General features: G+C 34.6%; 2 protein-coding genes across 2 annotated transcripts in view; one reads left to right on the forward strand and one right to left on the reverse strand.

The window, feature by feature from the left end:
• LOC123656092 (excitatory amino acid transporter) lies at positions 1–10555 on the forward strand. The gene is made up of 9 exons (XM_045591815.1): positions 1–185; positions 546–882; positions 1085–1222; positions 1307–1515; positions 1794–1965; positions 2447–2641; positions 3485–3619; positions 7562–7667; positions 8408–10555. Exons 1-9 carry the CDS (start codon positions 5–7, stop codon positions 8537–8539), a joined length of 1605 nt encoding a protein of 534 aa, XP_045447771.1. The 5' UTR covers positions 1–4; the 3' UTR covers positions 8540–10555.
• Positions 10547–19879, reverse strand: part of LOC123656091 (protein dachsous) — a 25638-nt gene continuing 16305 nt past the window's right edge. The window contains exons 8-15 of the mRNA XM_045591814.1: positions 18876–19223; positions 18641–18795; positions 17439–18513; positions 16607–17327; positions 15390–16516; positions 14667–14957; positions 14195–14486; positions 10547–13909 (exon numbers count right to left, since the gene is read on the reverse strand). Coding sequence (XP_045447770.1) covers positions 11278–13909; positions 14195–14486; positions 14667–14957; positions 15390–16516; positions 16607–17327; positions 17439–18513; positions 18641–18795; positions 18876–19223 — 6641 coding nt within the window. The 3' untranslated portion in view covers positions 10547–11277. The remainder of the gene's footprint in view (positions 13910–14194; positions 14487–14666; positions 14958–15389; positions 16517–16606; positions 17328–17438; positions 18514–18640; positions 18796–18875; positions 19224–19879) is intronic.

The following is a 19879-nucleotide window of genomic DNA, read 5'->3' on the forward strand; positions in this document are numbered from 1 at the left end:
TGTAATGGAGAAAGGTGAACGCTTTTCAGAGTACCTGTTCGTGAAGATGGGCCCAGGAGATAGGGGCCCGAAGACTACAGAAGACCGGACGGCAGTGGTAGATCACACCGGTGTAAAGAAATGGTTTATAGACAACACTCTACTTGTGATCACTTTGGCTGGAGTTTTAGCTGGAATTTCAGTTGGTGAGTAAGATTTTAGATAGTAAAAGACTTCTAATGATACCTATGATAAACTAACATACATCTGTTAGTCATTTGCTAAGGATAATTTATTAAATAATCTAAGTATTTTCTTGTTATATTAAAGTAGAAATTATATGTGTTCAAGTTATTATGAAAAAACTTAGAAGACTGTTCTAAAAATGTTTTGTTGATAGCATTTATATATTAAACACGCAACATGACTAAAGATTGGCTTGGTAAATTTTTCTTCCTTTTAATTTTGATGTTAGAGATGAGATGTCAAACTTAGCTCAAATAATGTTTTCTTAACGAAATAGGCTGTAGATGTTTCAAATAAAGTTGTTTTAATGGTTTTCACAGGTTTCGGTCTTCGTCCCTATAATCTTGGTCCAGATGCGTTAATGGTTATATCGTATCCGGGAGAATTATTCATGAGGCTTTTAAAGCTTATGATTTTGCCTCTTATAATTGCCAGTCTCATTGCTGGTTCTGCGAGTTTAAATGCTCGGATGAGCGGAAAGATCGCTGTGAGAACATTGCTGTTTTTCATACTGACTTCCATGTTTAATGCATTCCTTGGTATATCACTGGCTATGTTGATTCATCCCGGACAACCAGACTTAAAAGATGATTCTATTGCTACCTTTGAAAACAAAAGGGACCACAGCATTTTAGACAGTCTTCTAGATATTGGAAGGTTTGTTCCATTTCTTTTTTTTTGTGTCTCAATTTTAATGTATTTCAATTTTATCTTGTAAAGGTTAATTTGCTTTTTGAATTGGTTGGGTGTATGTCACGTAAATAACTTTATTTAAATATAAATTACTCTTAATGCTTTTAATATCTAGTAGAAAATAGATAGTATTACATAGAAACTTAACTAAAAAATTTTACTCCAGAAACATTTTTCCGGACAACATTGTACAAGCTGCGTTTCAACAAGCGCATACAGTTTATACGGAAACTAAAACAAATTTTCCGAAAAATGAAAATGTCACTGGTAATTACCGAGTCCTAGTTCGAGATATTAGATACAGGTAACTTAAAAACTTTATTAAAAACATCCTAACGCCAATTAAAGTAATTTATTTTTGGGTAAATAATGGAATTACTATTTACAGGTCAGGCACTAATACCTTGGGTCTGGTGTTCTTTTGTCTTGTCTTCGGTAGTTTGTTGGGTACTTTAGGACCGAAGGGTAAAGTGATAATTGACTTCTTCCAAGCCATTTTCGAAGTGATAATGAAAATGGTGACAGGAGTAATGTGGTTTACACCGATCGGGGTCAGCAGCGTAATCGCTGGAAAAATACTGGGAGTTACAAATGTTGGTATGTTTATAAATGTATTCGTTCTTTCATTCCATTGTTTACTAATCAATTACAATTTCAATGTTTAATCGTATTTTAGCAAAATTTGCTTATAATGTTACAAACACTGCATTGTTACTATTTCTCTTAGTAATAAATATATACCTTATTACGTGATAGAGAATTAACTGTAAAATATTTAAAAATTTGATGTTTCTTTAGAAGTTATTTTAAGTTAATTTATGCTGCTGGTTATATCTCCATAGTGGTTATTGTACAAGATAATTGTTGCTTTCCAGGGCAAGTAATGTCTCAACTAGCCTGGTTCATCGCTACGGTCACAATCGGAGTATTCCTATACCAGTTAATTGTGATGCAATTGATATACTTCATATTCCTAAGACGAAACCCGTACAAGTTCTACTGGGGATTATCTCAGGCGATGTTGACTGCGTCCGCTACGGCTTCAACGTATGTTAATAGCGTTTTGCTGAGTTTTTAAATTGTACGTTTTAAGTTACATATACGTTAATTTGCGTAATTGTAAATTGTATTTATGTAACTTTAGTACTTATGAAAATTAATTTGATTCTCCTTTGATAGGAAAGATACTTGATGGCTAAAGTCATAGATTACAATAAAATAGTTTGATTCATTTGAATGAATCCAATAGATGCAGTTTCTATAAGAGAAACATATTTTAATTACAAATCTTTTATATATTTTGCAATAAACACATACTAATTATTTAGAGCACTTTTATTATCAGTGTCCAGAAAGTCAAAAGTTTAATTAGGTTCAAGTTTTTTCTTATCGTAACTTTTTGTTAAAAAAATTACTTTGTTTCTTGTAACTTCATTACATCACCAATGGTTTAAGTATTATAATGTTTTTTTACGTGTACATTATAGTTCAGTATTAGACATAGGTACATCTTTCTTTTCGATTCTAGAGCCGCAGCCCTTCCTGTGACATTCCGCGCAATGGAGGGTCCGCTGCGCATCGACCCACGTATCACGCGTTTCGTGCTGCCCATCGGCTGTAACATCAACATGGACGGCACGGCGCTGTTCCTCGCCGTTGCAAGCGTCTTTATCTGCCAGATGAATAGTATGGGACTGGGATTCGCGCAGCTCACTGCTATATTGTTAGTTTCTTTTTCATTACTGTTGAATTGGAGAAAGAAGCCATTGCTCTGCAGAAAGAGAGGACAACAATTAAAAATTTAGCTGTGCACGCTTCTTCTAACTCCACTAGAAATTCGAAAGTTGGTTTTGACTTTATCAACAGTTTAGTTGATTGACTGATTCGGCCTGTAACACCCCACTGCTGAGCATAGGCCTCCTTCTCCATGTAGGGGAAGCAGAGCTTAATCCACTACACTGTTGCACTGCGGTTTAGAAAATTTAGTTAAAACTTAAGTAACTAAATACTATTCATACATATCAAAAAATTTCAAAGCCTCGTAAATACCATTTCAGTGACATTTTGTTATTTAGTAATAACAAAATAATATTTCTTAAGCATTCTAATAAAAATTAAAAGAAAGAGGTAAGCCGTTTGATGTAGTGGTGAACATAGTTCCCACAAACGTCAACACTCACAGTTTACTTAGCGCAAATATTTATTTTATTTATTTATTTACACTTTTGCACACCAACACAAGAGTAAAATAAGTTTAATGAGGTAAAAAATAATAATAAATTTGCATTAGTTGCAACAGGCGGCCTTATCGCTAAAGCAGCGATTTCTTCCAGGCAACCTTTGGGCAGAGGACTAGAATTGATTGTTATTGGGGATTGGGATTGGTTGATTGGTAATAAATATTCATGTTTGTAGAAATTTTTATCTATATTAAATATTATATCTTATACCCTCATATTGGTTCTTGAGCATTTTTGGTCTACCATCGGTCTCAATTATTTCATGAGCTCCTGTTGAGGAAGTAATAGTTTTAGAAATGGTATAACGATATTGTTCCTGTTTCCAGTCTAACGTCGACCGCCGCGTCCGTGTCGTCGGCGTCCGTGCCGTCGGCGGCGATGGTGCTGCTGCTGGTGGTCCTGGCGGCGGTCGACGCTCCCACTCACGACGTTTCTTTACTATTCGCGGTTGATTGGCTCGTGTAAGTACTATTTGGGCTATGACTAAACTGACTTACTATTATTACTACCGCCGCGCCGCGTTGGCGCAACGGTTACAGCCATGGATTGTAACTGTTGCGCTGGCGGTTGCGGGTTCGATCCCCGCACATGACAAACATTTGTATTGGCCATATAGATGTTTGTCGTGGTCTGGGTGTTTGTGCAGTCCTTGTGGGTCTCCCACCGTGCCTCGGAGAGCACGTTAAGCCGTCGGTCCCGGTTGTTATCATGTACACGTGATAGCGATCGTTACTCATAGTAGGGAATATATCCGCTAACCCGCATTGGAGCAGCGTGGTGGATTAAGCTCTGATCCTTCTCTTACATGGGGAAAGAGGCCTATGCCCAGTAGTGGGATATTACAGGCTGAAGCGTATTATTACTATACGAGAGTAACTCTTTAAGTGTATTTGATTTTCAATGTTTTATTTTATCTTTTTGATAGTTTCCTTCAATAAAAAAAATCTTGAAATTGTTTAATAGAAGTATCAGTCAAATTAATTTTCATAGTACTATATCAGTATTATTTTGGTTTATTTTGTCCTATACTTTTGTCATATTATATTCTTCATTACGTATCTGATAAGAGAATTAGAAATTCCTTCAATTTATTTCTAATTTTTTACAATAGATAGACTGCTTTTAAGGACTTGTAAAAGTGATCATCATTTCATCATCATTTCACCCTCTCGCAGTCCACTGTTGCATATAGGCCTCCCCATAGTCGCGGTAAAAATTGATAATGACCTTTAAATTTAATTAGTCACAGAATATAATTATTTAATTTTATTGAATCTAAATATGAGTTATGAATGTTACGATCGATCCAAGCAACTGAGAACAGTTGGCAATGAGCGCAGCAGTGATGTATTATTCTCGAATTAGATGTGATTTTTAAAATGTCAAGGTTTTTTTCCCGTTAGTTTATAGTTATATAGTAAAGTTTCGATTAATTTATTTTACAATTAAATAGCCATAGTGACAATAACTTATGAAAAAAAAAACACGTTTTAGCATTGTATTATAGGTTACACATTTGAGTATTTTAACTAAATACAGGTCAAAACGATGGAATGCATATTTTTAATTGGTAACATTTATATAATGCTAGCTGTGCCCGCGGCTTTGCCCGCGTTGAAATTAGTGTGTCACAAAGTTTTGCCGGCAAACTTCCAGTGAAACTCTCATCAAAATCGGCTTAGCCGTTCCTTAAACCTTCCTCTTGCCAATGGTGGAGCCCTCTACAATGGTGAAACCGCATGAAAATCCGTTCAGTAAATTTTGAGCGAATCGATCACATACACTTTTGGGGACTTTGTTTATAATACACTTACTGTTGCCCGTGACTACGTCCTCGTGGTTATGAAGATATGTATTACTATTAAGATGTTTAAAAACGAAAATTATTTTTTTATTTCAGTCACTTAAAATGCTTATCAAACTGAGTAACTTTTTAAAAGACACAATTTAGTATAATTTAATAGTTATTTTTATAAAACCTCTCTATACACCACATTTTTGGTTTTATTTTCAGGCTGTATATGTTTCATACAAACTATCAACCCCAATTAAACCCCCTTAGCGATGGAATATCGTAAAATCCGTTCTTAGCGGACGTCTGCTAACTATAATCTATATCCCTGCCAAACTTTATCTTTGTCCAACCTGGATGGATAGACCATCCAGCGGTTTTCGAGTTCTCGTGATGAGTGAGTCAGTGACCTTTCTCTTTTATATATATAGATTACGATGCATTATTTGGACACCTCCTCACCATCTATAGAGCATACATTTTAAATTTCAAGTCTCTTACTTCAAAAACATAAGACTTTCATACAAACTTCCGACCCCCGTTTTATCCCCTTAGAAGTCGGTTTTCGTAAATTCAGTTCTTAGCAAATGTTTACGCCCCATAAGGAACCTACCTGCCAAATTTCAAGTTTGTAGCTGTTATAGTTTCGGAGGTTTCGTAATGAGTGTGTCAACCTACCATCCCCCGTTTTAACTCCAAAAGAGAGTTGATTTCTAAAGATACATTATTTGGTTACCTTTCTACCATCTATAGAGCATACATTTTAAATTTCAAGTCTCTTACTTCAAAAACATAGGATTTTCATACAAACTTCCAACCCCCGTTTTATCCCTTTAAGGGTCGAGTTTCATAAAATCAGCTCTTAGCGGATGTTTACGCCCTATCAGGAACCTACTTGCCAAATTTCAAGTTTTTAGTTGTTATAGTTTCGGAGGTTTCGTAATGAGGGAGTCAACCTACCATTCCCCGTTTTAACCCCAAAAAGGAGTTGACTTCTAAAGATACATTATTTGGATACCTTCTCACTATCTAAAGAGCGTACATTTTAAATTTGAAGTCTCTTACTTCAAAAACATAGGACTTTCATACAAACTTCCAACCCCCTTTTTACCCCCTTAGGGGTCGAATTTCATAAAACTCATTCTTAGCGAATGTTTACGCCGTAAAAGGAACCTATCTCCCAAATTTCAAGTTTGTAGGTGTTATAGTTTCGGAGATTTCGTGATGAGTGAGTAAATCTACCATCCCCCGTTTTAACCCCAAAAGGGAGTTGATTTCTAAAGACACATTATTTGGACACCTTCGCATCATCTATAAGGCACACATTTTAAATTTCAAGTCTCTTACTTCAAAAACATGGGACTTTCATACAAACTTCCAAGCCCCGTTTTACCCCCTTAAGGGTCGAATTTCGTAAAATCCCTTCTTAGCGGATGTCTACGCCCTATAAAGGGCATTTCTGCCAAATTTCAAGTTTGTAGGTGTTATAGTTTCTGAGATTTTGTGATGAGTGAGTCAACCTACCATGCCCCGTTTTAACCCCAAAAGGGAGTTGAATTCTAAAGATACATTATTTGGACACCTTCTCATTATCTATAGAGCATACATTTTAAATTTCAAGTCTCTTACTTCAAAAACATAGGACTTTCATACAAACTTCCAACCCCCGTTTTACCCCCTTAGGGGTCGAGTTTCGTAAAATCCGTTCTTAGCGGATGCCTACGTCTTATAAGAAACCTACCTGCCAAATTTCAAGTTTGTAGGTGTTATAGTTTCGGAGATTTCGTGATGAGTGAGTGACCTTTCGCTTTTATATATATTATTATAGATATAGATTATATGTAGAGATACCAATTCTGTACATCGAATATTTTGAGAAAACTTATTATCTATTAGTAAATCTATATTCTCTGTCTGGCGCGAACTTGGGGAGGGCTATGTCCAGCAGTGGACTGCAATAGGCTGAAATCACAGACAATTGACAAATCTAAATACCAATCTTGAAATTACGAGGGATTGTAAAGCACGTACGTTGTTAGCCACAAGCATACTATAACAGTGAGTTTGCTAATAAGTTTGTAAAGGCGCATTATCATCTATGATTCAAATTTTGCTAAGAAATAACACATTAGTCCTTACTTTACTTAAATTGTATAATATATTTAATATACAATGAATATAATTTACATAATAAATGTCTGATACAAAAATATATGCTGAAGTCTCGAGGGAAATCACGTCGTTTATTGCTGTTACTACAAAATTACTATTTCTATTTGTAAGAAATATTCTCTTTTTAATATCTTGGCTCATTATGCTCTTAAAGAAGCTATAACCTAGCCCTAGGGCTAGGCCTTATTAGATTTTTAAGAAATGTTAGAAAGTATCAGTAAGTAGTAAAGTGAGTAATTTTGTCATTAAAAATGAATAATTAGTAAAACAAGATTTTTTTTGTTTTTTTTTTGTCCTCAATTTTGAAGACAAAATTAGGTACAATGCACGTGAAGGTGTAGACGTTTTATTGTAGGTAGGAGGCCTACAAAGGCTTTAAGATATTGGTAGTATAAATCATTAGTCCATCTGGTTTATTTTGTTTTTGGTAATCTTTCAGGGATCGTATTAGAACCACTAATAACATGTTGGGCGACTGTTACGCAGCGGCGGTTGTGGAACATCTGTCCAAGAATGAGCTAATGGCTTGTGATGCTGCTTCCATGGTGAGATTTATTATGTATATAATTTAATAGGTTCTTTACTAAATGTGATGATCTATAAAAATACTAAATCTCAATCGTTGTAAGAGCAATAACATCAAAAAAATGTAGTCGTTTATCTTCTTTTTCTTAGGTGTTTGATTATATGAATAATATCTCTGAGGAAACGTAGTAAGGCTTTTTTTTATATTTTCATATAGTCGTCTGTTGCTAAGGAAAGCATCATACTGCTTGTGTTATAGGAAACAGCCGACTGTTATAGCGATTATACTTATTATCTTCTTAATCCGGACTACGCCTGGTAATTATTTATTTGTGTTGTTGAATCCCACGACACAGGCATTGCCTAGTGTGGGATTCACTGTTCATTTTATGTAACGTGTGTCTTTACAGTTAAATAAACTATTTTTGTTTTTTTTTTTGATTATTTATTTCTGCTACGCCAACTACGCCACTGCGCCAACGGGCTAGTCAAAAAATATTACAAATAGTAAAAAAAAAAATTAACAATTTCTTGAATAGTAGGTATATAGGTACGTTTTGCTTAATTGGTCTTTGTATATTTTCATAAAAAATAAAAATCCACATCATAATTTATGACGACGTTAAAATTTCTAAACCTGGTATTTTTACTTAAATCTCATAAGCTTATTATCAAAGCTAGATAAAGTATTTATTCTAATTAGTGCAACAATTGTAAAATTTAATTGATTATAATAAAAAAAAAAAAACTTATATTTCAGGATCCGTCACTCCCCAATGGCTTGCCGACATCGAACACGGAAGTGGAGATAGGTATCATAACGCCTAAAAAGTCAATTGCTTCCGATGACGTCATTGTCGACATGCATTTACACAACACTAATAGGATATAGTTCAACTTTAGTATTATTAATATTTGTATTAATTTTAACTTTACAGGAAATACGTATTATTTACCAAAAATGTAAACAATTATATTATTATTACCACCAACCACATCATGTATCACTTCACCTTCATTACTTTTAGTATTCTCGTCAATTTTTAAATGATCATCTAAAATGACATGCACCAATTTTTTATTGTTATATATATTTAAAAACATTTTTTCTTTTCAAAATATAACCAAATCCTCAGTTGGTGGAAGTTTTCACCAGCTGATCAATAAGGAATAATAGCTGTTATAGAATTATCATGTTATTAGTATTTTAAGAAAATGAAACCATAGTTAAGATTAATTTTTACCTATTCGTAGGAAATTGTCAATAAAGATTGCTCACAATATGAAATCACGTTATAAAAATGCACGATATATTTAAAACAGCTGTAAAGATAGCGAAGCATGCATTATTTGATTTTGTAATCGGTGTTTAAAATTTCCAGCAAAATCAAAAAATGAGTCAATCAGATTACGAATTAGTAAGATAGAGAATGAAAAGAAATTTGTCTACTAATTATAAGACCGTGCCTCGGAAAGCACGTTAAGCCTACGGTCGCACCGTCGGTCCCGCTTGATATCATGCACATCTGATAGTGATCTCACAGTAGATAATATATATTAAATTTGCCAACCCGCATTGCAGCGGCGCGGCGTGATGGATTAACCTCTGATCCTTCTCCTACATGGGGAAAGATGCCTATGCCCAGCAGTGGGATGTTACAGGCTGAAGCGAATTATAAGACATAATTGTCAAACAGTTCGGTCTTGGAGAATAATTGGTAAAACGACAAATATTGTATTATTTATAAGAGTAGAATTTGATTAACATGAAATGTTTATGGGATTTAATATGTCAATCATTTACACCGACATCTTCAGAATATTTCAATTTTTTTTTTTCAAAATTGTCATGACGATGAATTCAGATATCCATTAAAAAATTTACGATATTCAGTTGTTAAACTATCCCTTTCAATAAATTATACCTCGGCCTAAAATAGCATACATTTAATTATTTATATTTCGTATAAAATACAAAAAGCTGACTATATGTAGACTGTGCCATAATCAATTTCAATATAGTATAGTATAGTAGAATAATACTAAATTTAGAATATCCTTTATCGAAATAGATCAGTACCAATTTTTTAATAGCAGTAATCTTGACGCCTATATCAATAAATTATAGGGTTGGATCATTAGTTGTTAATTCTTCACCTATTCCAAATATGCCATCTTTGTTAAATGTTTTAAGTTATTTAGACAGAAATTCTGATGCACGATAGATAAAATTAAATCCAGTAAATATAGGTATTTTTAATAATTAATCATTTTTATCACTGTAATGATTGGATTCTGTTACACCAAATATTTATTAAATTTATTTATTTTGCAAATGAAACATTTGATAAAATAAACAGTTATTTCATTTTGATTAATTTTTAGTGACATCAGAACATCCTTCAAAGTTGATTTTCGTATTGCTTAATAAAGGAGAAGTTTCGACCGTTTGTATTGTTGATGCATAGCATTTGTAGATTAAGTGTATTATTATTGTATTTTAATTAATGGAATAATTTTACTTTAAATAGACATATATGTATCGGCCTTGTAGTTAACTGGAACTTACGTTGGTATCTTTTATTTCATTTATTTTTCAAAATTGTTTATGATATCAATTTTATAATCTTGTAAAACGTCAAAACTTAACACTTGAGATTTACTGTTTGAATATTGGTGCTAAATATTTGGATTTATTTTCTATGTTATATTTATGAGCCCTGTATTGAAATAATTCATTTATAAGTAGCGTTAGATCCAACTGTGATATGTGGTTCATTATAATATACGTTTTCAGCGTCTCTTCATATCGAGACGTTAGCAGTAATATAGATGTAATGTTTAAAAAATATTTCATATGGGATTCTCGCGATTATTATCACAGAAATAAAAACGATGATCAATTTTACAATTTTGTTTAATTTTCTTTAAACATCTTGGACAGTCGTTTGTAACTTAAACATAGTTATATACAAATAGTATCAGCTTAATCTGAAATAATTTGATATTTTAATAAAAATACAATTTACATTAGACAAGATAGTTATCAAATTATTTCAAATCGAGCACCTAAAGGCGTTTTCGATACTTAAACGAAAATCACAGTACATAATAGTTCTACATATATCTGATACTATCGTGGAGCCACAGAATATTGTCTTAAAGATAAAAGTTCATAGTATTGCATCGATGATTTCGTTTTGCAATAATGAAAATATATTGTTTCGAATATAAAGTAAAGCTTACAGTAAAATTGCTTCTAAGAATAACCTTATAGCTTACAGTAAAGCTGTTTCGTTTGTTTTATACGCTATTATAAAATGGCAGTCTTCATTTCATTTTCTTTACAAGGCACTATAATATACAAACTAATATGTACAATTAAAGTTATGACCCGAATGAAGACATTATTTACATTTACCGTAAAATCGGTAAAGCGCTTATAATCACTTTGAGCACATCCAGGAGAGTAAAATACAAATAACATGCACAAAATGATGCTAAACTATAATAAAGACACTAATCCGATTACATCGGTAATCAATAAATACTATTTAAACAATACTTATAAGGCAAAACAGTCAAGTACTAAATTATGTACAGTTTTATTAATACAAAAAATAGACTACGTTACATTCTCATGGTGGAGTGCGGAGGTTTTCTACCTCCTGGCACAGGTGGAAGGCCTGGCCCTACCAGTGGTGACATAGATGGCGATCGAGTGGCTAAAGGTGAAAGGGACGGGGAAAATGATGGTGACATAGCAGCAGCAGCGGAAAATCCACCAGGGACATCGTGACTAATAGGTGATCTTGGTAGTAGATGTTGTGGTTGTCTGCAAGATAAGGATGGGGCAGGACAGCTTCTAGGCGCTACTGTAGTAAGTAAAGGTGGAGGGACACTTTTACCACCCGATATTGACGTCCCTTTACTTTTAGCACTCGATGCACCACTATTACCACTTTGCAATGACACAGCATCGTCTTTTAATCGAGCTATTTCAGAGAAAACATGCGCCAAAGGTTGATATTGCGGCCCCCAATCAAGTAAGTAATCCCAATTATAGCTTCCGGTTAATTCTTCTTCTGAATGAACAATGGAGCTGAGACTTCCTGTCATAGATGGACCAGCAGTGGGTACAGCGGTGTTATCTCCCGATGCACTTGGAAAAGCTCCTAGAGCCATAGCTCTATCAACTGCTGCACTTGCTTCATCGGCACTGCTAGCTCGTTCACTTCCAGTAACTTCATTTAATTTAGCATAAATTAAATTTGTTATATCATTTTCATGTGAACCGTCTTCGTCGAATATATGCATAGTATCTATTGGGCCATGATGTAACATGGTATCTTTGTTACCAACATTTTCCGAACACCTTCTGGATGAGGTCGATGCTCCTCCACCGGTACCAGTGTCCACGATACCTAATCTAGCTAAATATTCTTGAGTGTTATGGACAGAAACATCTGAAAGGTTGTCATCATCGACACCGTTTGCTTGTCTATGTATACCTGACTCTCTTTGTAATGGTCCTTCATTTATCATTCTTATTTCCTCATCTTCTCCGTCTTCACCATCTTCTGCCGATCCACGGCCACTCGATCCAGATTGATCAGAACCAGATAATTCGGAAGTCGTTGCTGCCCCTGAATTAGAGCTTGCTGTATGTGCTCCGTATGGAGGTATCTCATCATATTTCGGAGGAGCAAATTGATTGGCAGAATTCACTGGACCAGTATTTCGTATAGGAATTGTATCAAAGGCACTTGGATCTACATAACTGTTTGAAGCTCCAACTCCTTCAGAACTAAGGCCGGGCTTATTTACCTTCTTATGTCTTTTATTTTTCATATGTAAAAATAAAAATGCCGCTGCGAATATTATAATTATAAATATAAATGCAATTAATAAACCTAATGCCCAATCGGAAAGACCACTACTCTGTGCAACAGATGTGTCATTAATTAGATTTGTGTTGTCGGAGACAACTGCTAGAGGATCAAGTAATATCTCAACTGCAGTTTTATTCGTAAGAGATCCTTGCCGTCCCGAGCTGGCTGTAACCACTAAACTTATTGATTTATCGGATCCAAATAAATTTTTAACAGATTCAACTTTCTTTTTCAAAATAATTACGCCTGTGGTTCTATTAATTTTAAAGTATGAATGTGAAGTTGAAAGCTGATACACTATGCGACCATCGATACCCTTGTCTCGGTCTGTTGCCGTCGCTTGTCCGATAACGTACCCGGCTGGTAATGACCCAGATTTTGGGACACCGAAATTGTATGTTTTCTGAGTAAACTGAGGATAAAACTCATCACGACTTTCTATGTCAATTCTTACTTTTACTGTAGAACTTTTGCCGCCCATATCAGATGATTTAATTGAAAACTCATATTTATTCTTTTGTTCGTAGTCAAATACCGCATTAGTATTTACAAGGCCTGTTGTGGAATCTATTTGAAACATTTTCCAGGAGTCATCGTTTCTATTGTAATTTGTAGACAATGGAACTATGGAGTAATTTAGTTTTCCATATTTGCCTCTGTCAAGATCTGTAGCTCTTGCTGTGAATACCGATGTTCCAACACGTTCGTTTTCCCCTATTGTTTCGAAATACTCACTTACGGGGAATGTGGGTATATTATCATTTTCGTCGAGAATTTCTACATCTATATAAGCAGCGTTACAAAGACATGAACTGCCTTGATCGCAAGCAACTATTACTAACTTATACTTTGGTTTTCCTGTATCGTAATCAAGAGTTTTATTAACAGTCAAAATACCAGTAGTTGGATGCACATAGAAATAATTTTCGTCGTCCCCAGATGTGATGTTGAAAATAATGGCTGAGTTTGGTGTTCCATATAAATCGGCATCAGTTACGGTAAGTTGAGTAAGTGTGTGGCCAATTTTCACATTTTCACTGACAGTAAGTGCAACATCGTTTATCGAAAATATAGGAGCGTTATCATTAGCGTCTGCTACAGTAACAAATATTAAAATTGACGTCTTGTTTTGATTGTAAGACAACGTCTTTCCTGGCTCCACAGCAGCTAAGCCAAGAACGTATGAATCTTGCACTTCTCTATCCAATCTGTTTACGAGTATCAAAGCACCCTCTGCCGTCACGTCAAAAGCATCCGCCTCATTTCCTGATATAATCTGAAAGTCGAGATTGTATCGCTTGAGGACGTCGTTAATTCCGCCGATTTGAAGAAGTGATGAACCTTTCTCCGTATCTTCATTGACAGTGATTCTGGAATTAAGAGGTGTTTTTATTAATATTTAAGTTGTGCCAATTCATACAATAATACTTACATATTTTTGACAATATTGTTTACATAGGAACTTGTAATGTTAAAAAGAAATATTAATAGCATACTACAAATTTATTCATAATATATCTAATATAATTATTACCTTACATACATTTTAACTATTTAATATATAATATTAATGAAATAGAAGAGTAGAAAGTTATGACATTTTTATAATTGAGTATTATGTATATATTCAATTTTATTAACTGCTTAAAAATTACCTGTAGGTATCTTGTCCGATAAAGGGTTTGATTTCAGAAGAAGCGCCAGTACTGATCCTAACTGATGCCATGGCGCTGCGGTTTGGTTTCCCATTGTCCGTTGCAATCACTGCCAATTGAGCATCACTTCGATGAGGTGGTAAGGCACTATAGTTTACGTACAGAACCCCGGAATCGGCGTCAATGTAGTAGCCAGGACTTGGTTGAGCGATAGAGTATGATATCCTCCCATTGTCATCATTATCTTTATCCTTCGCTTTCACTGAACCGATTTCTATCGTTCCACTGCCTTCTGGAATTGGAGAAAATAAAATATAATATTTTAGGTTTTTATTGAAAATACAACACAAAAAAAATTAATGCAATTAAAATAACCACTTATAAACTAATATAATAAATTCATATTATACCAGTGCAGTTACTTACGAAGTATTGTAATGTTAATTGATTTATTAATAAAGTAAACACTTACCAGGAAGCACTCTATTATAAGATATATCATCGAAAATCGGTGTATTATCATTAACGTCAATTACTTTAATGGTTAGAGTCGTTTTTGCAACATGTGCACTATCAGATGCGCTTATATCGACTTCATAAACTTTTTTGCTTTCATAATCAAGTGGCTTGTTTAAAACAATCTTCCCACTATATCTGTCTATTGAAAAAGTGTTATCTCCCTCGACAATCGCATATTTCAGAGCTGGATATGTGTCAACATCATTTGCAGTAACAGATGTAAGTACCGAACCAACTTCCGCTCCTGTAAAAGGTTAAATAAAAAAATATAAAAAAAACCGCTATAAACGCAGACGCTACTCTGACTGCCACTTTAAGGGTTCGCAAAATAAAAGTCTCTAAAACAAAACACGGCCGCAGTACAATGATATAAAAACAAAGAAATAAAAAGAGAACGGACCGTTGTTCGGGGAGGCACCAGTAAAACATGCACTCGAAAAAAATGTAATACCATCCAATAAATATTGATCCTAAAGGAGTCTCTTTTATTTAATCTCGGCGCTGGAATCGGAAAGTCGTAAGCCAGCCGCGGAGTCAAGGATACAAATTATGTAAAATGCTTGCCTCTTTGTAAAGCGCTTTTTATTCTACCAATTTATATCGAAAAGCCGGTAAGGCGCTCTACCACATTTTTTAAAAACGAATATGTAAACAGGTGCTAAACATTGAAACGTACCTTCTGATATAGAGATGACATTTGGCGGTGGGAATGTCGGTTGATTGTCATTAACGTCAACGACATTTATTCTCAGCGTAGCTGTCCCTGTCATTTGCGGATTGCCTTCATCAGTTGCAATAACTGTTAGTTTATATGTCTCTCTTATCTCTCTATCGAGTACTATGTTAGTTTTTACCTTGCCTGAAAATGCTGGATCGATTATGAAGGCATTATCGTGATTGCCATCAACGATATGATAAAGTATTCTTGCATTTGCCCCTTGATCGTCGTCATTAGCGGATAATTGAACAACAAACTCGCCCTTTGTATTCCCTTCGAGGACATTCGCTATATATTGTTGTTGCGTAAACCTAGGCGCGTGATCGTTTTGGTCCAAAAGATTAACAATTACATTGCAATAGCCATATAAAATGGGAGCACTTTCTGTGCGAGCTACAACCACCAGCTCCCGTTTTGGTCCTGAATAAGATTCGTAATCTAAATTTGCAGAGTTATTAATTCGTATAACACCGGTATTAGAATCTATTTCAAATGCGCAATTTTCATTTCCATTTCCGAATTCATAAATTATTCTTTGCCTACGTCCGTCACTTCTTAGTGCTGTCACTTGTAAAATTTCTTTTCCATATTGTAAATTTTCTTCGATCGTAACATTATACGTGAAATTTTGGAAATTAAGAGATTGTGTTTGGTCAGAAGAATCTCCCACACGTAATTCGATAAGGCCTATTGAGCTCTGCGGTGGGTTGCCTTTATCTTTAGCTATTACCTTCAAATGCATTAATTTACCATTTTCACTTGCTAGACTTTGCGTAGCCGTTAGAACCCCTGTAGTCGGATTTATACGAAATTTATGATTAGATGTGTCCAAAAGTTCAAAAAGTATTTCAGCATTAGTGCCTATATCGTTATCACTAGCTGAAACTCGTATCAAACTTTGTCCTGGCGGAGTTAATGTGGCTATTTGCTCTTTGAATGGATATTTTGTAAATATCGGTTTGTTATCATTGACATCATTTATTGTAACTTCTACTGAGACTCTCTGTGACCGTGCTACATATCGCCCTTGATCAGTTGCAACGGCATCAAAACGATAACTATTTGTTTTTTCTCGATCAAAATGTCTGAAAATTATAAAAATTGTTTTAACAAATAATGATATGCATTTTTTATATTTTTTTAACATAATTTTAAAATCTATAATTAACACTTACCCCGTAGTAAAAATAATGCCAGTCTTATTATCTATTCTAAATAGTCCTTGACTTTCATTTGCAAGCGAATAGACGATTCGCTTATTGTAGCCTAAATCTGCATCGGTGGCTCTTACTTTAATAATTGAGGTATCAATAGGTGCATCTTCTGAAATTGCAGCAGAATAATGTCCTGTGTCAAAAACAGGATCATTGTCATTCTGGTCTTCAACAATTATAGTCAAATTACAAGATCCTTGTAGTGCCACTGGTGAACCGTGATCATAAGCAGATATCGTTAAGTCATACCTCGACTGAGTTTCTCTATCTAGGGTTTTTGCTGTGAGGTTACCTGTTGTAGCATCAATTGCGAATTTATTTCCATTATTGCCAGAAATTATACTGTATGTAATAATTCCATTAGCCCCGATATCTTTGTCTGTTGCTGCAACTGTGTGTATCACCTCAGGTTCGTTGTTTTCAGGCACTGTCAATGTGTAACAAGATCCTTGTTTAAATGTTGGTGGATTATCATTTACATCTAAAATACTGATCAACACGGTAGCAACATCGAAGTTGGTTGTAGATTGAAAAGTACTTGAATCCGTAACGTATACAGGAAAAATGTATTGATCTGTTTCTTCCCTATCAATTTTAGTTTTAATGGTGATGGTACCGAGACGTTCATCAATTGCAAATTTATCACCAGCTACCCCTGATGGTATCATGTAGCTTAGGTTGCCTGTAATAAATATAAAACATTATTTTATATTATTATTTTGTTCTCCAGGAATAGTGACTAGTTAACTGTAAATAGTAACTATATTTGTGTTATAATAACAAAAGAACATACCTGTGTTACCTTTTGATGACTTTGCTGAAAGTCTAGTTACAAAACTACCGGGTCGAATATCTTCGCTAATATTAGCTCTATAGTATGAATCAGTAAATCTTGGAGGTACGTTTGTCGACTCTTGTAAATTTAAGACCAATGTCATATGACTTTGTCTGGGAAATGGAACTCCGTGATCGGAAGCAGTTAAATTTAATTTATATTGACCGGGTCTTACTCTTGCTACATCTGAAGAAAACTTCTTTGCTAAAGTAAGTTTACCGGTATCATACTCTATTGAAAAATAAGCGTGGTCATTTCCACCAGATATGTAATACGATATTTTTCCATTATCACCAGAATCTGTGTCAACAGCTAAAGCTTGGTATAGAATGCCCGATAAAGTATTTGTCGTGACTGACACTTTACTTGCTGATACAAAACTAGGTGTATTATCATTTGCATCAATAATAGATACATGAACTGTCACTGATGTTACCATTCTCTCTGATATATTAGTTGCAAGATCGACAGCTTCAATAACTAGCCAATATTCTTTCAAAGTTTCGTAATCGAGTGGTGAAGTTAATTTTAGAGAACCAGTAAGAGAGTCCAATTGAAATACATTCTTGTTAACTGGTAGAGTAGATATTATATGATAATTTAGTTCGCCATTAGGACCAGCGTCTGCATCTTGAGCAGTGAAGTTGTAAATAATGGTACCGATAGGTGTAATTTCAGAGACTTCTATGTTGATCGGATCTTCAGCCCATTGTGGTGAATTATCGTTTATATCAACAATTTCAATACGAACAGTGACAGCACTACTTTGAGGATTGTTTGTTGCCGATGTATCTAACGCTCTTACTTCCAGTCTGTATTCATCTTGTATTTCTCTATCTAATTGTCTTGCGACAACTAAAGATCCAGTTCGTCTGTCAATTTCAAATGTACCAGGAGAGTAATCAGATGTAAGAGACATGAGTAAGTAGGAAATTTGTCTTTCATCGTCACCGTTTATTATATTTTCACTCAAATCGCTATCACAGCATGCAACTACACCTACTATATGACCAATTTTCGCATCTTCTTTGACCTACAAAACAAAAGTTAAACACAAATTATAAATCAAGTATATATATTTAAAATAATTATGGATTATAGTTTATGGGATAATAGTTTTTTTTTTTTTCATTTCAACATTATATTAGTTTTATACTTACTTTGAAAGATAGACTTGAACTTGTAAATGTAGGTCGATTATCGTTTAAATCTAATACTTCTACTTTCAGCTGTCGTACAGTTTGTCTTGGTGGAAGCCCTCCATCTGTAGCTGCTACAGTTAGACGATATATGGATCTTTCTTCGTGATCAAGAACTGTAATAAATGTTAAATTTAATGCTTAGTTTATAGAAAGAAAATTTTTATATGAAAATAGTAATAAAATATTTAATTACCGGTACTTGTTTTGATAACGCCAGTGTTTGAATCAATTACGAAAACACCAAACCCTTCCATGTCTCTTTCATTTAAAATAGAATACACCACTGTAGCGTTTACTCCATTATCTCTGTCAATGGCTTTTACTCTTGCTACTTCTGCCCCAGGCTGTTGTTCTTCTCGAACACTGACTACATCTTCACGGGGGTCAATTATTTCTGGCGAGTTGTCATTGACGTCAGTGATTTTAACCGAAATTGGAACTCTGCTTGATCTAGGAAGGGAACCTTGGTCTCTTGCTTCAGCAAACAATGAATATGAGTTTTTGAACTCTCTGTCTAAAATTTCTTTTGTAGTTATAACACCTGTAACAAATTTAGTAATTAATAATTGTAAATTAAATTGTAAAACCATAATATTCGTACTTGTGGTTAGGAAAATAGTATAACTTATAAATTATGACGCCATCATAATTTAAATCGTAAGTTATTTTTCTTACAATTTCGATATATTTAAGGAACTCAAAACAATTATAAGTATCAATTAGTTAATATTTACTACTATTTACTAGGTACTGTGTGGCTACGGTACTAAAGAATATAGCCATCCCCTCTCTTCCCGTGGGTGTCGTAAGAGGCGACTAAGGGATAGGAGGGAAGGGATAAGGTTCCACAACCACCTTGGAACTTAAGAAGCCGACCGATGGCGGGATAACCATCCAACTGCTGGCTTTGAAATACACAGGCCGAAGACGGGCAGCAGCGTCACCAACCCGCCTGCCCAGCGTGGTGACTATGGGCAAAACACATGAGTTCACGTTGTTTTTGGCGTGAACTTGTGGAGACCTATGTCCAGCAGTGGACTGTATAGGCTGTAATGATGTAATGAGTTAATATTTATACTGATTTTAAAGCATCATAGGCTGTTGATTGGATTACAAATCACAAAGAAAGGAAAGGAAGAATGAAATCGAATATGTTGCATCGTCATAAACTGTAATGCAGGAATTTATCTAATATTC

This window comes from Melitaea cinxia, chromosome 8 (assembly GCF_905220565.1).
Source record: "Melitaea cinxia chromosome 8, ilMelCinx1.1, whole genome shotgun sequence".
Taxonomy (NCBI): domain Eukaryota; kingdom Metazoa; phylum Arthropoda; class Insecta; order Lepidoptera; family Nymphalidae; genus Melitaea; species Melitaea cinxia.